The following is a 19,558-nucleotide window of genomic DNA, read 5'->3' on the forward strand; positions in this document are numbered from 1 at the left end:
ATCCGAGCTCTGACCCGGAAGTAGAGGCAGCTCCAGTCCACAGATGCTCATGACGTTTGAGGTCCAGCCCTAAAAGGGGCTGACGGAGAGGGAGGTGCTCCAGCGGAGCTGAAATCGCTGTAACCCTGAGGAGTCCACACGTCCATCCGTTTCCCCACCGCTTTCACTGGGAGGGCTTTAAAAAAAAAAAAAAAAAAAAAAAAAATATATATATATATATATATATATATATATATATATATATATATATATTTCTTTATTGATTTCAGAGAGGAAGGGAGAGGGAGAGAGAAACATCTACTGGGGATGGAGCCCGCAACTCAGGCATGTGCCCTTGGGCAGAATCAGAACTGGGACCCTTCAGTCCGCTGGCCGGCGCTCTGTCCACTGAGCCAAAGGGCATGGGAAGAGCTTTGCGCCAATTAACAGTTCCTGCGTGGGGGTTGGGGGGGGGAAGGGGTCTCGCTCACTGCCCGTTGGCTCTTGGACCCGCCCCCGAGCACCTTCCGTTCCACCCAGCGGTGGTTTTCGCTCGGTTGGCAACGCCTAGGTGTGCGCATGCGCCCAAGGGCTTCTCCCCTGTGGCTGCGCCTCCCGTAGACTTGGACTCTGCGCATGCCCAGAGGGCTCCGGCTTCTCGGCGCTCCGACGCCGTCAGATTTTCCTTTTCCGGGTCCCAACCGGGCCTGTCGGGCGCATGCGCCGCTGCAGGCTGGCGGCTCGCGGCACCTTCTTCCGGCCTCCCCCTGGGCCCGGCGCCTGCGGGAGCGGGGCGAGTGTGGGTCCCGGAGCGAGTGACCGGTGACCCCGGAAGTGGACCTCAGGGTCCCGGGGCTCTCCCGGACCGGAGCCGGGGAGCCGTCGCCTGCGTCTCCGGAGCACCCACCCCACGCCCACCTCTGGATGCCGCCGACGGGTGCCCGGCCCGTGCCCCGCGCCCGCTCGCCGGTTCGGCCTCTCGGAGCAGTTCTGGGTCGGGGGTGGGGGCCCAGACCCCGCCCCTGATGCGGCTCCCCCGCCGCGCCCTGGCCTGGCCCCGCTGACTGCCCCGACCGGCCCCGCCCCCTGCCCGCAGCCTCGCCCCGCGGACCCCTCTTCCCTGCGGGGGAGGCCATGGCGTGAGCGCGGCCAGCCCCGGGGCCTTCGGGCGCCAGGCGGGGCATGGGCCGGGGGCCGCCCCCATGAGGGTCCCAGGAGCGGGGCGCGCGCAGCAGTGGCGGGGCGATGGGGTCGCAGGTGTTACAGATACTGCGCCAGGGGGTGTGGGCCTCGCTCACCGGCGGTTGGTTCTTCGACCCGCACCAGAGCACCTTCTCCAACTGCTTCCACCTCTACGTCTGGATCTTCCTGCTCACCTTTCCCTTCCTGCTGTACATGGTGAGACCCCGCCGCCGTCTACCTGTAACTCCCGCCGCCCAGAGTGAGGGCAGATGTCACCGAGGGTTGGCAGCCTGGCAGGGGTTCGGGACTGCGCCCTGGGTGCCGGGGTGCGGAGAGAGGAACCTCCGCAGAGTTTGGATCGCGTGGAGGAGTCAGATTCTTCCTTCGCTGGGCTGGGTGACCTTGAGCACCTCATGTAATTTCTTGAGTTAGGAGGCAGGACCCCCGGCAAGGTGTCCCACTGGTTTCCCTGAGGGCTGGCAGAGCTGCTCGTGAGTTTGAGAGTGGCAGCCACACCGTGGGGGTCGGGCTGTTGAGAAGGGACCTGACCTGCTCCTGCCCACCCCTCCAGGTCCTGCCCCCCAGCTTGGTGGTGGCCGGCGTGTACTGCCTCGTGGTGGCCGTCATCTTCACCACCATCAAGACCGTGAACTACCGGCTGCACGCCATGTTTGACCAGGGCGAGATTGTGGAGAAGCGCAACTCTACCCTGGGGGAGCAGGAGGAGGAGGCTGCCCAGGGGGGCAGCAACCCGCTCAGGTGGGCGGGGCGGGCGCCTGGGCCTGAGCACTGGAGGGTGGAGGAGGGGCCTAGGGAACATTGGCTCCAGGAGTGGGCAGTGCGGCTCTGTGGTTGGCGCTGGAATTGAGGGAGAGCCGGAGAAGTGACGGGGATGGCAGAGGAAGTGCGATGTGAAGAGAGAGGGGTAGTTCCTAGCTGACGCTCTCTCCCCCTGTCAGGGACCCTGGAGTGGAGATGACAGTGTTTCGGAAAGTGAGCTCCACGCCCCCAGTACGCTGTAGCTCCCAGCATTCCGTGTTTGGCTTCAACCAGGTCTCGGTGAGTGGTCCCGGCCTCCGGCCTCTGCTGCTCCTCTCTTGGGAGCCCTCCCCACCATGGGTATGTCCTGGGCTTACTTCCTGTCCTGTTCTCCCCTTCACTTCTTTTTCCATCTGCTCAGGAGTTGCTTCCCCGGATGGAGGACTCTGGGCCGCTCAGAGGTAGGGGGCTGCAGGTGGCCGTGGGGAAGGGGAGGGCAGGCAGCCGCCCTGGGCCCTGCTGATGCCTTCGGGTCTCGGTTGCAGACATCAAGGAGCTGGTGCGGGAGCAGGGCAGCAACAACGTGATCCTGACCTCAGCCGATCGGGAGATGCTCAGGCTAAGCTCCCAGGAGAAGCTGAGTGAGTGGGCCTGGTGTGAGCGGCTTGGGGGAAGACTGTCTTGTCTTAGGGTCACCCCAACTTTGCTTCCCTGGTGCTTTCTTTGTTCTGGGGGGGGCCTCCTCGGGGTCCTACCCCTGCTGGGCTCTCAGAGAGAGCACGGGCCCCGGGTCCCTCAGCCGCCAGGTCCTTTGGCAACGTGTCCTTCACTCACCTCTGCCTTCCGTCTGTTGACAGTTGGAGACCTTCCCCAGACGCCCTTGGGGGCTGCCCCAGACCCCTCTCTCCCCAGCACGGATTCTTCGGAGCGCTCTCCCCTGGCTGGAGGCGGAGCCGCCTGGAGCGGGAGCAGTGTCGCTGACACTCCCATGAGTCCCCTGCTGAAGGGGAGCCTCAGCCAGGAGCTGAGCAAGAGCTTCCTGACCCTGTCCCGGCCCGACCGGGCCCTGGTGAGGACCAGCAGCCGCCGAGAACAGCACCGGGGCGTGGGGGGCTACCAGCCTCTGGACCGGCGCGGCTCCGGGGACCCCATGACCCAGAAAGCTGGCTCCTCGGACTCCTGCTTCAGTGGCACCGACAGGGAGACGCTGAGCAGCTTTAAGAGCGAGAAGACCAACTCAACCCACCTGGACAGCCCCCCTGGCGGGCACGCCCCCGAGGGCAGCGACACAGACCCGCCCTCCGAGGCCGAGCTGCCGGCCTCGCCGGACGCCGGCGTGCCCTCCGATGACACGCTGCGCTCCTTTGACACGGTCATAGGCGCGGGGACACCGCCGGGCCCAGCGGAGCCACTCCTTGTGGTGCGGCCCAAGGACCTGGCCCTGCTCCGGCCTAGCAAACGGCGGCCGCCTGTGCGGAGACACTCCCCGCCTGGCCACGCCCCCCGCAGGCCCCTGCTGGAGGGCGGGGGCTTCTTTGAAGACGAAGACACCAGCGAGGGCAGTGAGCTGAGCCCGGCCTCCAGCCTCCGATCTCAGCGCCGCTACAGCACCGACAGCTCCTCCTCTTCGTGCTACTCCCCGGAGAGCTCCCGGGGCGCGGCGGGGGGTCCCCGGAAGCGCCGGGCCCCTCATGGGGCTGAGGAAGGGACCGCCGTGCCCCCCAAGCGGCCCTACGGGACCCAGCGGACGCCTAGTACTGCCAGCGCCAAAACACACGCCCGTGTGCTGAGCATGGATGGGGCGGGGGGCGATGTCCTGCGGGCCCCCCTGGCTGGCTCCAAGGCCGAGCTGGAGGCGCAGGCAGGGGTGGAGCTGGCTGCTGGGGAGCCCACCGTGCTGTCAGCCGAGGCCCACCGGGGACCTGCTGCCAACCAGCCTGGTTGGCGGGGGGAGCTGCAGGAGGAAGGCGCTGTGGGCGGAGGTGAGTGCCAGCTCCAGGCTGGGCGGGTGGGGAGCCGGCTAGAGGCTTGGGTTCAGACAAGGGGCAGGCTGGAGTGGGCCCGGTCAGTCGGCTCAGCCTGTCTCAGGCAGCAGATGGGTGTGAGCTCAGCGCTTGAGTGACATTGTCTGCCAAACCCCTCAGGTAAGCGGGGCTGTGAGGAGACGGGCAGACGCCTCGGCACCTTGCCCTGGGTGCTGCGGTTCGTACCTGAAACCTCTGCCCTGAGGACTCAGCCTCACATCGTCATCCTGGGCCCCCAGTGGGCAGGGCAGGTCGCACTGTCCTTACTGTCAGACGGGGAGCTGGCATGAGCGGTTGGTGGCCTCACGGGGGCCGGGACCAGGGCATGGTTGGACTAGGCCTGACCTTCGCTCCAGGCAGGAGTGCCTGCCCGCCCCAGCAGCTCTGTCTCAGCCTCTGTCCCTTATGCCTGGGGTCTTTCCGGGCAGCAGCTGAGGAGGCCGGAAAGCGGGACCACGTGAGCAACGTGAGGCGGACCCAGGCGATCCGGAGGCGCCACAACGCGGGCAGTAACCCCACGCCCCCAGCGTCTGTCATGGGCTCGCCCCCGAGGTGAGCGCCTGCCCCGGTCGGAGGGCGGGGGGGCCCACGGGCTCTGGGAGCTGCTGACCCGCGCGGACCTGTCCAGCAGCCTGCACGAGGCGCAGCGGGCCCGGGCCTCCTCCCACTCCCGTGCGCTGACGCTGCCCTCCGCCCTGCACTTCGCCTCCTCGCTGCTGCTCACTCGGGCCGGCGCCAACGTGCACGAGGCCTGCACCTTCGACGACACCTCGGAGGGCGCCGTGCACTACTTCTACGATGAGAGCGGTGAGCCTCCCGAGCCCCGAGGGCCCTGCAGGCCCAGCCTCTGGCTCCGGCCGCCCAGCGCCCCCCTTCCTCCTGCCCGGCCTCGTCAGCCCCGCAGCAGTGCTCGCCGTGGGGACGTCCGCACCTCTGGCCTCTGCTGAGCGCCTTGCCTGCATCCCACCCGCGGCCTCTGAGATGTGGGTGGTCTCCTGCCCAGCCTGCTGATGAGGAAGCTGAGGCGCAGCCTGCAGTCAGAGGCTGAGCCGGTGGTAGAATGGGATCTGCACCGGGTGCCCGAGTGCAGGCCCTCCCTCTGCTCTGTCCTCGGGCTGGGCAGGGGGACACAGCAGAGTGCTCTCAAAGGCTGTGGTGTCCCCGTGGGTCGGGCCTTGGTGCTCCTGTCTCTGACATGTTGTCCAACGCCCTCACCCCTGCTCCAGGCGTGCGGCGCTCCTACACCTTCGGGCTGGCTGGAGGCGGCTACGAGAACCCCGTAGGGCAGCAGGGCGATCAGGCAGCCAATGGGACCTGGTGAGTCTTCCCGGTGTGGGCTGCCCTTTCTGAGACGTTTTCTCTCCCAGGCTGAACTGGAGGCCCAGGTGGGGGTGGCAGTGGCTCTGTGCGTCTCCCATGTCTCCGTTCGCTGGGTTGGGGAAGGGGCAGTGAAGGCAGGCCTGCAGGACCTATTGGGTCCCTGAGTCCATGATACTTTTAAGCAGGAGGCTTCCAGGGTCTTCCAGGAACCCAGGGCCTCCTGCCCCCTCTGGAGCCCCCGATTCTGTTCTTTTCCTGCTCTGAGCAGCCCCTCCAGTTATGGCCTGTGTTGGCCCCAACCCCGCCCAGAGCCAACGGCCCTGACCCCACGGCTGTGGTTTCCACAGGGACCGCCACTCACATTCCTCCAGCTTCCACTCGGCTGACGTCCCCGAGGCGGCCGGCGGCCTGAACCTGCTGCAGCCGCGGCCCGTGGTGCTGCAGGGCATGCAGGTGCGCCGAGTGCCCCTGGAGATCCCGGAGGTGAGCGCCGTCGGCCCGGCGGGGACCTGCGGAGGGCGGGGGGAGGGAGGGCTCCGGCGCCTGCAGGTGTCTGTTCCGGGCTTCGGTGGCTGGCACAGGATTTGCCTGGATCTGAATAGTTCAGGGAGCTGCTTACTCAGCAGATGCAGCTGGAGCATCGTCTTTTTCTTAACATGTTCTCACTGATTTCAGAGAGGAAAGGAGAGAGAGAGAGGGAGAGAGAAGCACCAGTGTTGAGAGAGAATCATTATCAGCTGCCCCTGCCCGCCCCACACTGGGGATGGAGCCCACAACCCAGGCACATGCCCCGGCCGGGAATCCCCCATGGCCTCCTGGTCCATAGGCTGATGCTCAGCCCCTGAGCCACGGGCTGGGCGTGGAGCATCGTCTTAATCCTGGAGGGGCCACAGTCAGTGGGGATGACAGTTGTTTGCGAATCCTTACAGAAGGGGCAGTTTAACTTACCAGACGGTAACTGCTGCTCCCTGACACGTGGGGTAGCTTGGGGCCAGTGTTCTGCCTGTCATCTCAGCAGCCACAGGGCTCTCTTACTCTTAAAAGTGTCCTGATTAGGACAGTAATTTGCAGGGTCAGCCAGAGCTGGAAGTACTAGGCAGGCGTGGAACAGAGATTCGGAGGTTAGAGTGGTGATAGGAGAGCACTCAGGCCTCTAACACCCAGGCCCACGGGCAGACCCTGGGCACTGCGCAGAAGCCCCAGTGCCTCTGCCTGAGGCACACGTTCTCCTTCACTTCCACACGGGGCAGCTGCGCTGTCCTGCACAGCCGCCAGTCACCTCCAAGGGCGTGCAGTGTGTTCCTGCTCTCCCTTACATCCCCGGCCCAGCACCCAGCCAGGCCCAAGGCTGTGCCCCATAAGTACTTGGGGAATGAAGAACACAAATCAAAGAGGTTGTAGCAGTGACAGTGGCACCAGGTCTGTCCGAGCCGGTGTTCTGTGGGCGCCAGGGTGGCTAGTCAGAGTGACCCCGATGGCTCTGTCTGGGAGATGAGCAGCATGGACACTGAGTCCTGAAGGACAAGGTGAACTTCATTGAGCCCCGGAAGAGGCAGGAGGTGCTGCCCGAGCGGAGAGGACAGACAGACGCGGGAGTAGTCCCGGGCAGGCGTGAGCCATGTCCTGGGAACCTCGAGCCATGAGGAGGCCCTTGCAGTGGAGAGTCAGGGCAGGGCACGGGGCTGCTGGAAGGTGGGGACTTTCTGTGCTGGAGGGAGTGGTCCACCAGTATAGTATGCGAGGGGGGGGGGCGGGTAAGCGGGGGAGGGGGATGGACTGTGGAGAGGGCGCCGGGCTGATGGCCGCGGCTGTGGGGACTGCAGTTTGACCTGCTGGACCAGGACTCCCTGCACGAATCCCAGGAGCAGACACTGATGGAGGAGGCCCCGCCCCGAGCCCAGCACAGCTACAAGTACTGGCTTTTCCCCGGCCACTGGACGTCTGTGCGCTACGAGCGTCTGGCCCTGCTGGCCCTGCTGGACCGGTGAGTGCCCGCCGTTAGCCCCCGTCCCTTCCGGACTTCGTGCATGTGGAGGCTGTCATGGCGTCAGAGAGCCTGACTGCTGGGGCTCTGAGGGGCCCCGAAGACCAGTCTGCAGTGGGGTTTCTTTAGGTTCCCCTGGGCACAAGGGGATGGCCAAGTGGGTAACACTCTCTCCCAAAGCTCTGCTCAAACTCCTTTTCAGTCTATCATGTCATTTGTTTCTATAGCACATTTGGCTAGATTGAGTCCTGTTGCCTAAAAAGCTGACAAGCTATTTGTCACCCATTTCTCGGGAAACTGAGGCCCAGAAAGTCCGATGACTTGTTGTCTGTGTGGACAGTTCGGCCTTGGACCCCCGTCCTGGCTTCCTGTGTACTGGGTCCCCCAGGCTCTGAGCAGCGTGTGCTGAGCACGGCCTGGGTCAGAGGGTGGCATGCCTTCGCTGGGCATGGGCAGGTCCCACGAGTGGTGGCACCTGGAGCCCTCAGTCTCTAGAGGGGGCACAGATTGGGGCACAAGGTGGCTTCCTGGAGCAGGTGCAACCTGGCCACGCCCCTGAGAGGTCAGAGGTCAGAGGATGAGCCTGGCCTGAGCACAGGCCCAGACGGGGCCTCTGTGGTCAGGTCTGGCGCCCGTTAGCGGTGAGGAGGTGTGTGACGGCCGCTGTCTCTCCAGGACCCGGGGGCTCCTGGAGAACGTCCTCGGTGTGGGCCTGAGCAGCCTGGTCGCCTTCCTAGGCTACCTGCTGCTGCTCAAGGGCTTCTTCACCGACATCTGGGTCTTCCAGTTCTGCCTGGTCATCGCCTCCTGCCAGTACTCCCTGCTGAAGGTCAGGCTCCTCCCCTCTCCCAGCCCTTCCCACGGCCTGTCCGAGGGCGGTGAGCAGGCAGAAGGCAAGGTGCCTTCACCCCCTAAGCCAGCCCCATCTTACAAACGGGAGAACTGGGCTCAGTGCAGTTTAGGGTCCTTCCCTGTCACTCATAACAGCCCGGTGGTAGCACTCAGGGGCTCCTGGGGCCTCTGTCCCCCAAGGGTGCTGGCGCCCATGCAGTGTGGCTCCCTCTCTTCCAGAGCGTCCAGCCTGACGCGGCGTCGCCCATGCACGTGAGTCCTGGAGGGCAGCCTGTGCCAGGAGGCTGGGCCGGGCGGGGCTGGGCCGGGAAGGGCGGGTTCGGCCAGCCCCAGTCCTCCGTCCTCCTGCCCCTCCCGGCCAGGCTTTCTGTCTTCGGTCCCGGGCCAGGCCTGGGCGCCTGAGTGCATGTACGCGCCTGAGTGTGCACAGCGTGCAGGGTGGTCGGTGGGAGGCCCCGCTCCTCACAGGCCCGCTTCCCAGGGCCACAACTGGGTGATCGCATACAGCCGGCCGGTCTACTTCTGCATCTGCTGCCTGCTCATCTGGCTGCTGGACGCCCTCGGCTCGGCCCAGCCCTTCCCGCCCGTCTCGCTCTACGGCCTCACGCTCTTCTCCGCCTCCTTCTTCTTCTGTGCCCGCGATGTGGCCACTGGTGAGCCTGGGCAGGGCTGCAGGGGCGCGGGGAGCACAGCCTCGGGTGGGCCTGGGCCAGTCCCCAGGCTGACCGGGCCCCCCTCGCCCTCCCAGTGTTTACCTTGTGCTTCCCCTTCGTCTTCCTCCTGGGCCTCCTGCCCCAAGTCAACACCTGCCTCATGTACCTGCTGGAGCAGATAGACATGCACGGCTTCGGGGGCACAGGTACGTGCCCGCAGGGCGCTGGGAGGCTGGGGGCGGGGGCCCCAGGAGGCACCATGGACTTGAAGAGCTGTTTGTTCCTCTCCTCCCCAGGCAAGTGGTTTAAACCCCCAAATGCCAGGAGCTCCGGAGGCCTCTCAGGGCTGGGGGACTGAGAGGGGCCAGGGATGGGGTCCCCGGAGGCTGGCCTCTGGGAGGTGAGGGGAGCAGGGCAGTGAGGGGGCCGGCGGGCGGGAGCAGGGCTTCAGCTGCCGTTTCCTCCCTCGCAGCCGCCACCAGCCCGCTCACCGCGGTCTTCAGCCTCTCCCGCAGCCTGCTGGCGGCCGCGCTGCTCTACGGCTTCTGCCTCGGGGCCATCAAGGTAGCGGTGACTGGGGCGGGGTGCGCTGAGGCCCAGGGGCTGCCGAGACGGGCTGTGTATCGGGCTTAGCTCAGCAGCGGCTTCTCCCGGGGGTGGCCCCCCTCCCCCCTCACCTCCCGCCCGGCCGGCATGCCTTCTCTCCCCAGACTCCTTGGCCAGAGCAGCACGTCCCAGTCCTCTTCTCCGTCTTCTGCGGCCTCCTGGTGGCCCTGTCCTACCACCTGAGCCGGCAGAGCAGCGACCCCACCGTGCTCTGGTGGGTGCCTGCATGTGCCAGTCCGTGTGCACACGTGTGTTCGTATGTGTGTCTGCATGGCAAGGGTTGGGGGCGGCGGTCTGTGGGACTGCATGTGCCTGTCACCTCCTGACCTTGGGGCTGTGGGCGGAGGGGGCCTCTCCAGACCTGGAACCTGGTTCTTCTCACCACCCCCCAGGTCCCTGATCCGGAGCAAGCTCTTCCCCGAGCTGGAGGAGCGGAGCTTGGAGACAGCCCGGGCCGAGCCCCCCGACCCCCTGCCAGACAAGATGCGCCAGTCTGTGGTGAGGGCCGAGGGCGGGGCTCTGGTCCTGGGAGGGCGCTGAGAGAGGTGTTGTCGGCCACTGGGCGGCGGGCACCCAGCTGGTTTCTCCTGGCCCCGCAGCGCGAGGTCCTGCACTCCGACCTGGTGATGTGTGTGGTGATCGCCGTGCTCACCTTCGCCATCAGCGCCAGCACCGTCTTCATTGCCCTGAAGGTCTGTGTGGCGAGCCCCACTTGGTGCTTGCGGGCGCCCACTTTATCTGAGGCCCCTGCCCAGCCTGTGCCCAAGGCCCCTGTGCCCCTCGCTCCCCCCGTGGCTGAGCCTCTGGCCTCTCTTGCAGTCCGTGCTGGGGTTCGTGCTGTACGCACTGGCCGGGGCCGTGGGCTTCTTCACACATTACCTGCTGCCGCAGCTCCGCAAGCAGCTGCCCTGGTTCTGCCTGTCGCAGCCTGTGCTGAAGCCGCTGGAGTACAGCCAGTACGAAGTGCGCGGTGAGTGCCGGGACCCTCCACCCCACCGCCTGCCTGACTTCCTGGCTGAGCCATGTGGTCCTCTCGGCTCAGAGTGCCAGCAGGGGGCAGCCTCCTCCTGGGCTGCCCTCTGCTTCACGGCCCTCGCTGCCCTCGCCTGCCGCTGGGCCTGCTTGGCCCCCGCTGTGCCCTCCCTGCCTGCTCTGCCCTCTTCTGCTCACCGTGCTCTCCGAGGAGAGGGGAGAAGTCCGGGCCTTGCAGAGCTCTCTGGTCCGGAATCACCGGCTGTTACTGGCGGACTGAATCCGTCCGGTGCACATTGTCACCGGGCGGGGCAGCAAGCTCCCTGGAGTCTGTATTTAATCGTCTGGGTCTGTTCTACCGAGGTCCACGGGCCTTGTTTTTATAAAACGATGGCAGATTTCGCCCCTGGGCCAGCTTTTCCATGTGGTTATAATTAGCTCGAGCCAAGCCCTTCAGAAGGGCCCTAGAGCTCAGGTCACTGTGTACCTGGCCTCACCCACCGCCTGTGCGGCTGTGGCATCTTGGAGCACCGCCCTCAGCCCCTCAGTGCGCCCTGCCCAGGCCCCGCACCTCTGTGCGCTGCAGAGATCACCGCCTCCCACACAGTCTCCGGGGCCCGGGACCCCGCGCCCAGGTCTGCCCTCCCCGGTTCCTCCGAGGCACGCCTGCCCGCTCTGCGGCGGAGGATGGAGGGCAGGGCTGACAATGGCGCCTCGTGTTGCAGGCGCCGCCCAGGTGATGTGGTTCGAGAAGCTGTACGCCGGCCTGCAGTGCGTGGAGAAGTACCTCCTGTACCCCGCCGTGGTGCTCAACGCCCTCACGGTGGACGCCCACACGGTGGTCAGCCACCCGGACAAGTTCTGCCTCTAGTGAGGACCGCCCCCACCGCTCGGACTGGGCCGGAGGAAACGGCCTGCTCTGCCCGCAGGCGGGGGGGGGGGGGGGGGGGGGGGGCCCAGCCCCTCACCTCTGTCCGGGAGCAGTGTGTCTCCCAGATAGGTCTAAGGAGGGGACCTGAGAGGGCAGAGACTAAGTGTCATCGGCCCGAAGAGCAGGGCCAGCCCAGAGAGCCCAGACAGCACAGCCCCTGTGCCCTGAGCGCCCCCCTCCCCACCCCCCCTCCCCCACCCCGCCAGGCAACTGACACAGTGCCTGCCCCTCCCCCGCAGCTGCCGGGCGCTGCTGATGACCGTGGCCGGGCTGAAGTTGCTGCGCTCGGCCTTCTGCTGTCCACCCCAGCAGTACCTGACCCTGGCCTTCACCGTCCTGCTCTTCCACTTCGACTACCCGCGCCTCTCCCAGGGCTTTCTGCTCGACTACTTCCTCATGTCCCTGCTGTGCAGCAAGGTGAGCCGCACGGGGCTCCCGGCGGTGCGGGCTGGAGGTGACTCGCCAGGCCTGCGCCCCTCTAGCTGCCGCCCCACTCAGCCCGCTGTGGCCTTCCGGCAGCTTCTAGAGGGGCCGAGAGGAAGGTGTGGTCTAACGGGGTAAGTGATTTGCTTCAGGTCCCCGAGAGATTGGTGGCCAGCTAGGATTTGTGTTTATTTACACACACACACACACACACACACACACACACACGCATATATATTATTTGATTTTGGAGAGAAAGGGAGAGGGATAGAAAGAGTAGCGTCAACTGGCTGCACACACCATACTAGGGATCGAGCCTGCAACCTGGGCATGTGCCCTGACTGGAAATTGAACCCAAGACCTCATGGTCCATAGATCAATGCTCAACCACTGAGCCACACTGGCTGGGCCCCACCCGGACGTGAATCCCGGTCTTCCTCTGAATGATGATACCTCTCCACCCGTCTTGTAAGCAGTAGATGGGTCTTAGCCTTGTTCTCGGACACCGACCTCTGAGCTCTGCCCCTTGGCAGCAACAGCCCTGGAGCCCAGTTAAGAGCTGAGTTGCAGCCCTAGCTGGTTTGGCTCAGTGGATAGAGCGTCAGCCTGCGGACTGAAGAGTCCCGGCCAGGGGCACACGCCTGGGTTGTGGGCTTGATCCCCAGTGGGGGGTGTGCAGGAGGCAGCCGATCAATGATTCTCTCTCATCACTGATGTTTCTATCTCTCTGTTTCTCTCCTTCTCTAAAATCAATAAAAATATATATTTTCAAAAAGAACTAAAACAACAACAAACCCTCTCTGCCAGCTGCAGGACTCCCGTGGGTTGGGCTCACAGTGAACAAACCACTGGTCCTGGCTCTGCCCTGGGTCCTGCCGTCTTGCCGCCTCGTAGGCCCGAGCCTCTCGCTCGCTGGGCGTTCTGGCCTGGTCTGGTCTGGCCCATGGTGACGGGGAGCCAGCTCATCTCTGAGCACAGCGCCTGTGACTGTGTCTTGACTTCGGTCCCATAGTCGAGGCCAGCCTCCTCACTGCCAGGGATGGCCTGAGCCAGTCCTGTTCCGCGCTCCGTCCTCTGAACCTCAGCCTCCGGCTGTGAAGGGAGTCTGCAATGGAAAGCTCTCGAGTGGTTGGACGAATTAAGTGCCCCTCAGTGTGGTTGCTAATGGTAACAAGGGCTTTGAGCCAGGTCCAGAGAGAGGGCTGGGAGTGAACTTGAGCTTGACTCCCATGTGGGCAGCCAGTGGGCTGCGCCAAGGCTCTGAGTGGGCACTTGGTAGACCCCACTCTGTGAGTGACCTCATGTCTTTGACCTTCTCCCTCTGACCCTGCAGCTGTGGGACCTGCTGTACAAGCTGCGCTTTGTGCTGACCTACATCGCGCCCTGGCAGATCACCTGGGGCTCGGCTTTCCACGCTTTCGCCCAGCCCTTCGCCGTGCCCCGTACCCGCCTACGCCCGCTCCTGGGCGGGGTGCAGAGAGGACCGTGGCTCGGGAGGGGTGCAGGGATGGATTGGCGGGTGAGGGGGTGAGGGGGCGGGAGGGTCCAATGTCCGGCCGCCTCCTTGACTCGTCGCGCCCAGACTCGGCCATGCTGTTCGTCCAGGCCCTGCTCTCGGCGCTCTTCTCCACGCCCCTCAACCCCCTGCTGGGCAGCGCCGTCTTCATCATGTCCTACGCGAGGCCCCTCAAGTTCTGGGAGCGCGACTACAAGTGAGTCTCGGGGAGACGGCACCCACCCCGAGGGCCCGGAGGCGGGCTGCTGCCTGAGGCAGGCGGGGGCAGCTGGGGCCCTGCGGCGGCGGGGTGCCGGGCAGAGTGGGCTTCGGGTGGGTGGTCCGATGAGGGCAAACCCAGGCCACGCCCAGGCCTCGGGCCCACTCCCTGGGCTTCTTGGCGCGTGGTCCTGTGAGTCCTCCGCCTGAGTCTCAGCCTCCTCCTCAGTAACGGTGCCGCTGGCAGCCGCCCGGGCCCGGGGCGGTCAGCGGGACGTGAGGGACGGCGGGACTGCCGTCTGAGCTCACCGTGTTGTCTCTCTCTCCACAAACAGCACTAAACGTGTGGATCATTCCAACACCCGCCTGGTCACCCAGCTGGACCGGAACCCGGTGCGTACAGCCACCCGGGGCTTCCGGTGGGTCTCCTGAGGAGGAGCCTCGCTTACTTGTCCACTTCCTGTCTGTGCCGGGCCCAGGCGCCGACGACAACAACCTCAACTCCATCTTCTACGAGCACCTGACGCGCTCGCTGCAGCACACGCTGTGCGGGGACCTGGCCCTCGGCCGCTGGGGCAACTACGGCCCCGGCGACTGCTTCGTGCTGGCCTCCGACTACCTCAACGCCCTGGTGCACCTCATCGAGGTCGGCAACGGCCTGGTCACCTTCCAGCTGCGCGGCCTGGAGTTCCGGGGTGAGCTGCTGTCCGTGTGCGCAGGCTGGTGCCAGTCAGCTCTGCCGGTTTCCGGTGACCTTGAGCAAGGCTCTTCCTTCCTGGCTCTGCCGGGCTGGGCAGTGGGTGGCAGGGCCTCCTTTGGCCACGGCTGTCCCTGCCGGGCCTTTGGGGCTGCTGTGACTGAGCGGCTGCATGGCGAAGGCTTGGGCCTGGAGCTCTGCGTTCTCCCGCCCGTGCCTGCTGGCCTGCCCCGTGGCCGTGGCCGTGGCCGTGGCTGTGGCCATGGCCCAGGCTGGGTGCCACACATCACGCCGCGGGCGAACTAGCTTCTTCCCCACAGAGAGACGCACACACTGGATACCCGCTTCAAAGCGGCCCCGGGCGGTGCACAGGCCTCTAAGCTCATCACCCTCAGCAAAGCCCCTTCTCTGTGAGCGTCAGTCTGTCTCTGAGAGGGACCAGAGCCCGCCCTCCACTGCCACCCCATGTGCCCCTGGAGTTGGGAGAAAGACGCCTGCTTGTTAGCTCACGCACACAGCACCCCGCTGGGAGGGTGACTGGTGCCACCCCTGCGCACTCGCTGGGAGGAGGGCCTGGGGTCCTCTGAACGGGCGCTCCCCGCAGGCACGTACTGCCAGCAGCGCGAGGTGGAGGCCATCACGGAGGGCGTGGAGGAGGACGAGGGCTGCTGCTGCTGCGAGCCCGGCCACCTGCCGCGGGTCCTGTCCTTCAACGCCGCCTTCGGGCAGCGCTGGCTGGCCTGGGAGGTGACGGCCAGCAAGTACGTGCTGGAGGGCTACAGCATCAGCGACAACAACGCCGCCTCCATGCTGCAGGTCTTCGACCTCCGCAAGATCCTCATCACCTACTACGTGAAGGTACGGCCGCTCCGGCGGGCACCCTGCCCGCTCCGGGGTGGGGCCTGTTGTGCCCGCGGGAAGCAGAGGCCTCCCGGTGTGCAGGCTGGGTGCCCGCCTCAGCACTGCTTCAGAAGGCTCGCCGGGGAGGTAGCACGGAGGCAGTGGGCAGCCCTTACTGTGCCAGGCCCGCCCCTCCCGCATCCCTTTTCTGGTGCTTGGAGGCTTGGTGGGCCCAGCCTGTGGAGATGGTCAGCCAGGAACTGGTCTGCCTGGAGCCCCAGAGACCTCATAGCCATGCTGCCTTAGGCTGCTGGTAGCCCTTCCTCGTGTGCAGGGCAGCCAGCCCTCTCCAGCTGCCCCCTCCGCCCTCAGCCCCGGGGGAACGGTGCTGCTGCCGTTCCCGCCGCCATGACTGAGCTGAGGGGCCCCTCCGCGTGGCTTCCAGACGCCCCTCCGTTTGCCCAGCAGGCTCTTGGGGGTCCGGGGCCCTGACTGGGCGCAGGATGGCTTGTTTCTGGGGGTAGGTCCTGTGGCTGTCACGCACTGGCCTGTGGGCAGCCCCGCTCACTCAGCCCGCCTTCCCAGCTTCTGGGGTCTGGGCCCCATGGCACCATGGGATTGAAGGTCCTGGGATCCCACCTCCCCTCAGTCACCTGCTGTGTGAATGCAGGCAGGTCTGCGGTTTGTCCGAGCCTCAGTTTCCCTCACAAACGGGGCATCTTCTGAAGCAAGCGTTTGCCACGGTGCAGGGCCCTCCCAGGGCCGCTCAGGAGTGGCGCTTGCGTGGCCCAGGGGAGAGCAGATTTGCCTGTGGCTTCAGGAGGCTGAGCCCTGCTGGTCCGGGAGAAGCCCTGTACCCGCTCTCCGGCAGCAGTGCCCGCCAGGCTCAGGCACTGCCGGCCCGGGCCCCGCCCTGACGCCTGGCCTCCTCAGAGCATCATCTACTACGTGAGCCGCTCGCCCAAGCTGGAGGCGTGGCTGAGCCACGAGGGCATCGCGGCAGCCCTGCGGCCCGTGCGGGCGCCCGGCTACGCCGACTCGGACCCCACCTTCTCCCTGAGCGTGGACGAGGACTACGACCTGCGCCTCTCGGGCCTCTCGCTGCCCTCCTTCTGCGCCGTGCACCTGGAGTGGATCCAGTACTGCGCCTCCCGGCGCAGCCAGGTCTGCCCTGCTCCCCGGGGCCTCCTCCTCTGGGGCTCCCTCTCCCTCAGCCCCACCCACCCCACGGTCCCTCCCAGGTCTGCCCCGCTCCCCGGGGCCTTCTCCTCGGGGGCTCCCTCTCCCCTCAGCCCCACCCACCCCACGTTCCCTCCCAGGTCTGTCCCCGCTCCCCGGGGCCTTCTCCTCACCCTCAGCCCCACCCACCCCACGATCCCTCCCAGGTCTGTCCCCGCTCCCCAAGGCCTCCTCTGGGGGCTCCCTCTCCCCTCAGCCCCACCCACCCCACGTTCTGTCCCAGGTCTGAGCTGGGCTCTGGGGATGGGGGTCCTTGTGCCACAGCCCGTGGATCAGGATTGGAACTCGCCGCTGGTCACTCTGTGCTTCGGCCTCTGCGTGCTGGGCCGCCGGGCCCTGGGGACAGCCTCGCACAGCATGTCTGCCAGGTGAGCGCCCCGTCCGTGGGCCTGTCACCCCCCACCCACCCACGGAGCGTTCCAGGCCAGGGGCCAGCAGGAGGCGCCTCTGGTCTTCCTTCAGTGCGGCTCCCTAGTGGGCAAGGCGCCCCCTAGCGTGACCTGTGCTCCTCACCTCCCCGGGAGGGACTGGGCAGAAACTGACCTTGTCCAGACGAGGAAACTGAGGCCCAGAATGACGAACGGCCTCAGCTCAGACCGCTGCCCGCGGAGCCGGAGCTGGCAGCCCGGCTCACCTCGCTCCTCCCCAGCCTGGAGCCCTTCCTGTTCGGCCTGCACGCCCTCTTCAAGGGCGACTTCCGCATCACCTCCCCGCGGGACGAGTGGGTCTTCGCCGACATGGACCTGCTGCACCGCGTGGTGGCCCCCGGGGTCCGCATGGCCCTCAAGCTCCACCAGGTGGGAGAGGCGGCGGGCAGGGGGCGGGGTGTGTGTGTGTGTGGTGTGTGTGTGTGTGTGTGTGTGTGCAGCCTCAGGCCGGGCCCTGACCGCCCCTGCCCCTCCTGCAGGACCACTTCACGTCCCCGGACGAGTACGAGGAGCCGGCCGCCCTGTACGACGCCATCGCCGCCAACGAGGAGCGGCTGGTCATCTCGCACGAGGGCGACCCGGCCTGGCGCAGCGCCATCCTGAGCAACACGCCCTCGCTGCTGGCGCTGCGCCACGTGCTGGACGACGCCTCCGACGAGTACAAGATCATCATGCTCAACCGGCGCCACCTCAGCTTCCGCGTCATCAAGGTGGGTTACCGCCCCCGGCCCGGCCCGGCCTGTCCCCCTGCAGCCCCCCCGCCCCGTCCCCCGGGAGCCCCCGACCCCGTCCCCCCGCAGCCCCCGACCCCGTCCCCCCGCAGCCCCCCCGACCCCGCCCCCCGCAGCCCCCTGACCCCGTCCCCCCGCAGCCCCCTGACCCCGTCCCCCACAGCCCCCTGACCCCGTCCCCCCGCAGCCCCCTGACCCCGTCCCCCCGCAGCCCCCTGACCCCGTCCCCCACAGCCCCCTGACCCTGTCCCCCACAGCCCCCCGGCCCCGGCCCCCGCAGCCCTGACCCCGCCTTGGCCCGCAGGTGAACCGGAGTGTGTGCGCGGCCTGTGGGCCGGGCAGCAGCAGGAGCTGGTGTTCCTGCGCAACCGCAACCCGGAGCGCGGCAGCATCCAGAACGCCAAGCAGGCGCTCCGCAACATGATCAACTCCTCCTGCGACCAGCCCCTCGGCTACCCCATCTACGTGTCGCCTCTCACCACCTCCCTGGCGGGCAGCCACCCCCAGCTGCGGGCGCTGTGGGGGGGCCCCGTCAGCCTGGGCGCCATTGCCCGCTGGCTCCTGCAGAGCTGGGAAAGGTGAGCCCTCGCCGCCCACCCACCCCTCACCCCCACCCCCCCACCGCCCCACCCCCCACCCCCGCCTGGGGGCTGGTTCACGGGCAGGAAGCTGAGGCTCGGAGAGATGAAGCCACTTCCTCCAGGGTCTCGGGGAGGAAGTGCCGGAGCCAGGATGGAGCCAGAGCTGACCCCTTCCCAGAGCTGACTTGGCCCCACCCCAGCCCCCAGCCGAAGCTGGCCTTTAGCCTGCGAGCCGTGGGGAAGGCCTTCCTGACAGACCCGGAGCGCAGACGGCACCCCAGGGCTCAGGAATGTCAGAGGCTTGTCCCGGACTGAGCACTTCCGTTTGTGAGGTCTCTGGCCTTTCCACCAACCTCTTCGCCCCCCCCAGGCTTCACAAGGGCTGCGGTGCCGGCTGCAACAGTGGCGGGAACGTGGACGACTCGGACTGTGGCGGGGGCGGCGGCCTGACCGCCCTCAGCAATAACCCGCCCTTGGCGCACCCCACGCCCGAGAACACGGCAGGTGAGCCGAGGCCAGGCCGAGCCAGTGAGCGAGGGGCCGGCCCGGCTGAGTCTCTGCCCGCTTATCTGTCCTCCACAGGCAGTGGCGACCAGCTCCTCCTGCCGGGCGCCGGCTGGGGCCCGAGGCCCTCCCTCAGCAGCTCCGGCGATGGCCGCCCCCCCCTGCTGCAGTGGCCGCCCCCTCGGCTCCCTGGACAGCCCCCCGCTTCACCGGCCCCCACTGAGGGTCCCCGGCCCTCAAGGCCCCCGGGCCCTGGTCTCCTCTATTCCGAAGGTCCCAGTGGGAAGTGGAGCTTGGGGGGTCGGAAGGGGCTAGGGGGATCCGAGGGGGAGCCAGCCTCAGGGAGCCCCAAAGAAGGCACCCCCAAATCTCAGGTAAGGATCCTGTGGGAGGACTGGGTTCTGGGCAGCTCGGGTTTCCTTCTACCAACCTGTCCCCCCTCCCCCAGGCGCCCCTAGACCTCAGCTTCAGCCTGGACATCAGCACCGACGCCTCACCCCCCAGAGCAGCCCAGGACATTCCTTGCTTGGACAGCAGTGCTCCTGAGAGCGGCACGCCCCCGGGGGCCCCGGGAGACTGGCCTGCCCCCTCCGAGGAGCGGGAGAGCCCCGCCGCCCAGCCCCTGCTGGACCATCAGTACTGAGCGCCCCCTCTGGATCCCGCCGGGACTCAGTCACCTGGACCATGGCCTCGGCCTCTGCTGGACCACAGGACGAAGGGTTTTGGCTTCTGTCCACGGCTGAGCCTGACCTCTGGTCGCCTTAGCCAGAGCGCCAGACTGAGTGGCCAGAATTCTTACCTTGACCCTTGATCTCTCAACCCGAGTCCAGGGCCTGGACTTCCAAACGGAGGCAGGAGCCTCCCAGCCGGGCCCAGAGCCAAACCCATGGGCTGGTCCCGCTTCAGCCTGCGGCCAGGACTGGGCCTCTGGCCGCACTGCCTGCAGGGCCGCACTGCCTGCGGGCAGCCTCGCCGGGACCGGGCTGAGTGTGGGAAGGGTGGTTTCTGTTCCTTTTTTTCTTCCGTGCTTCGGAGACACCAGAATTAATAACACTATTTTTGATTTTGGTTGGTGCTTTCTACTCTGTGTGGGGATGTTTGGGTGGAAGGGAGAGTTGGCCAGTCAGTGAGTGAGCGTG

The 19,558-nt window shown here is 66.5% G+C and overlaps 2 protein-coding genes across 3 annotated transcripts in view; one reads left to right on the forward strand and one right to left on the reverse strand.

Annotated features, from left to right (window-relative positions):
• Positions 1-621: 621 nt before the first annotated feature.
• Positions 622-19,487, forward strand: PCNX3 (pecanex 3). Its single transcript, XM_084893854.1, is given in 36 exon segments — positions 622-1,377; positions 1,733-1,920; positions 2,121-2,220; positions 2,342-2,381; positions 2,466-2,561; positions 2,778-3,902; positions 4,373-4,496; positions 4,573-4,751; positions 5,171-5,261; positions 5,612-5,747; positions 7,127-7,248; positions 7,924-8,077; positions 8,320-8,352; positions 8,582-8,753; positions 8,849-8,959; positions 9,226-9,317; positions 9,464-9,573; positions 9,752-9,857; positions 9,959-10,051; positions 10,179-10,329; positions 11,057-11,201; positions 11,502-11,679; positions 13,019-13,127; positions 13,268-13,397; positions 13,735-13,796; positions 13,879-14,094; positions 14,701-14,954; positions 15,870-16,100; positions 16,440-16,543; positions 16,825-16,972; positions 17,083-17,313; positions 17,639-17,642; positions 17,645-17,912; positions 18,286-18,419; positions 18,498-18,793; positions 18,868-19,487. Coding segments are annotated over 36 exon segments (6,081 nt in total). The 5' UTR covers positions 622-1,224; the 3' UTR covers positions 19,063-19,487.
• RNASEH2C (ribonuclease H2 subunit C) overlaps positions 5,598-19,558 on the reverse strand; it is a 56,063-nt gene continuing 42,102 nt past the window's right edge. The window contains exon 5 of one of the 2 annotated variants that reach the window (XM_084893846.1): positions 5,598-5,608. The gene's annotated coding sequence lies outside the window, so the exon portion shown is untranslated. Of the gene's footprint in view, positions 5,609-15,370; positions 15,381-19,558 lie in introns of those variants that run through there. The other variant, XM_084893847.1, reaches the window with a different exon arrangement.

Source organism: Pipistrellus hanaki (assembly GCF_964339955.1).
Source record: "Pipistrellus hanaki genome assembly, chromosome: 9".
In the NCBI taxonomy this organism is placed as follows: Eukaryota; Metazoa; Chordata; class Mammalia; order Chiroptera; family Vespertilionidae; genus Pipistrellus; species Pipistrellus hanaki.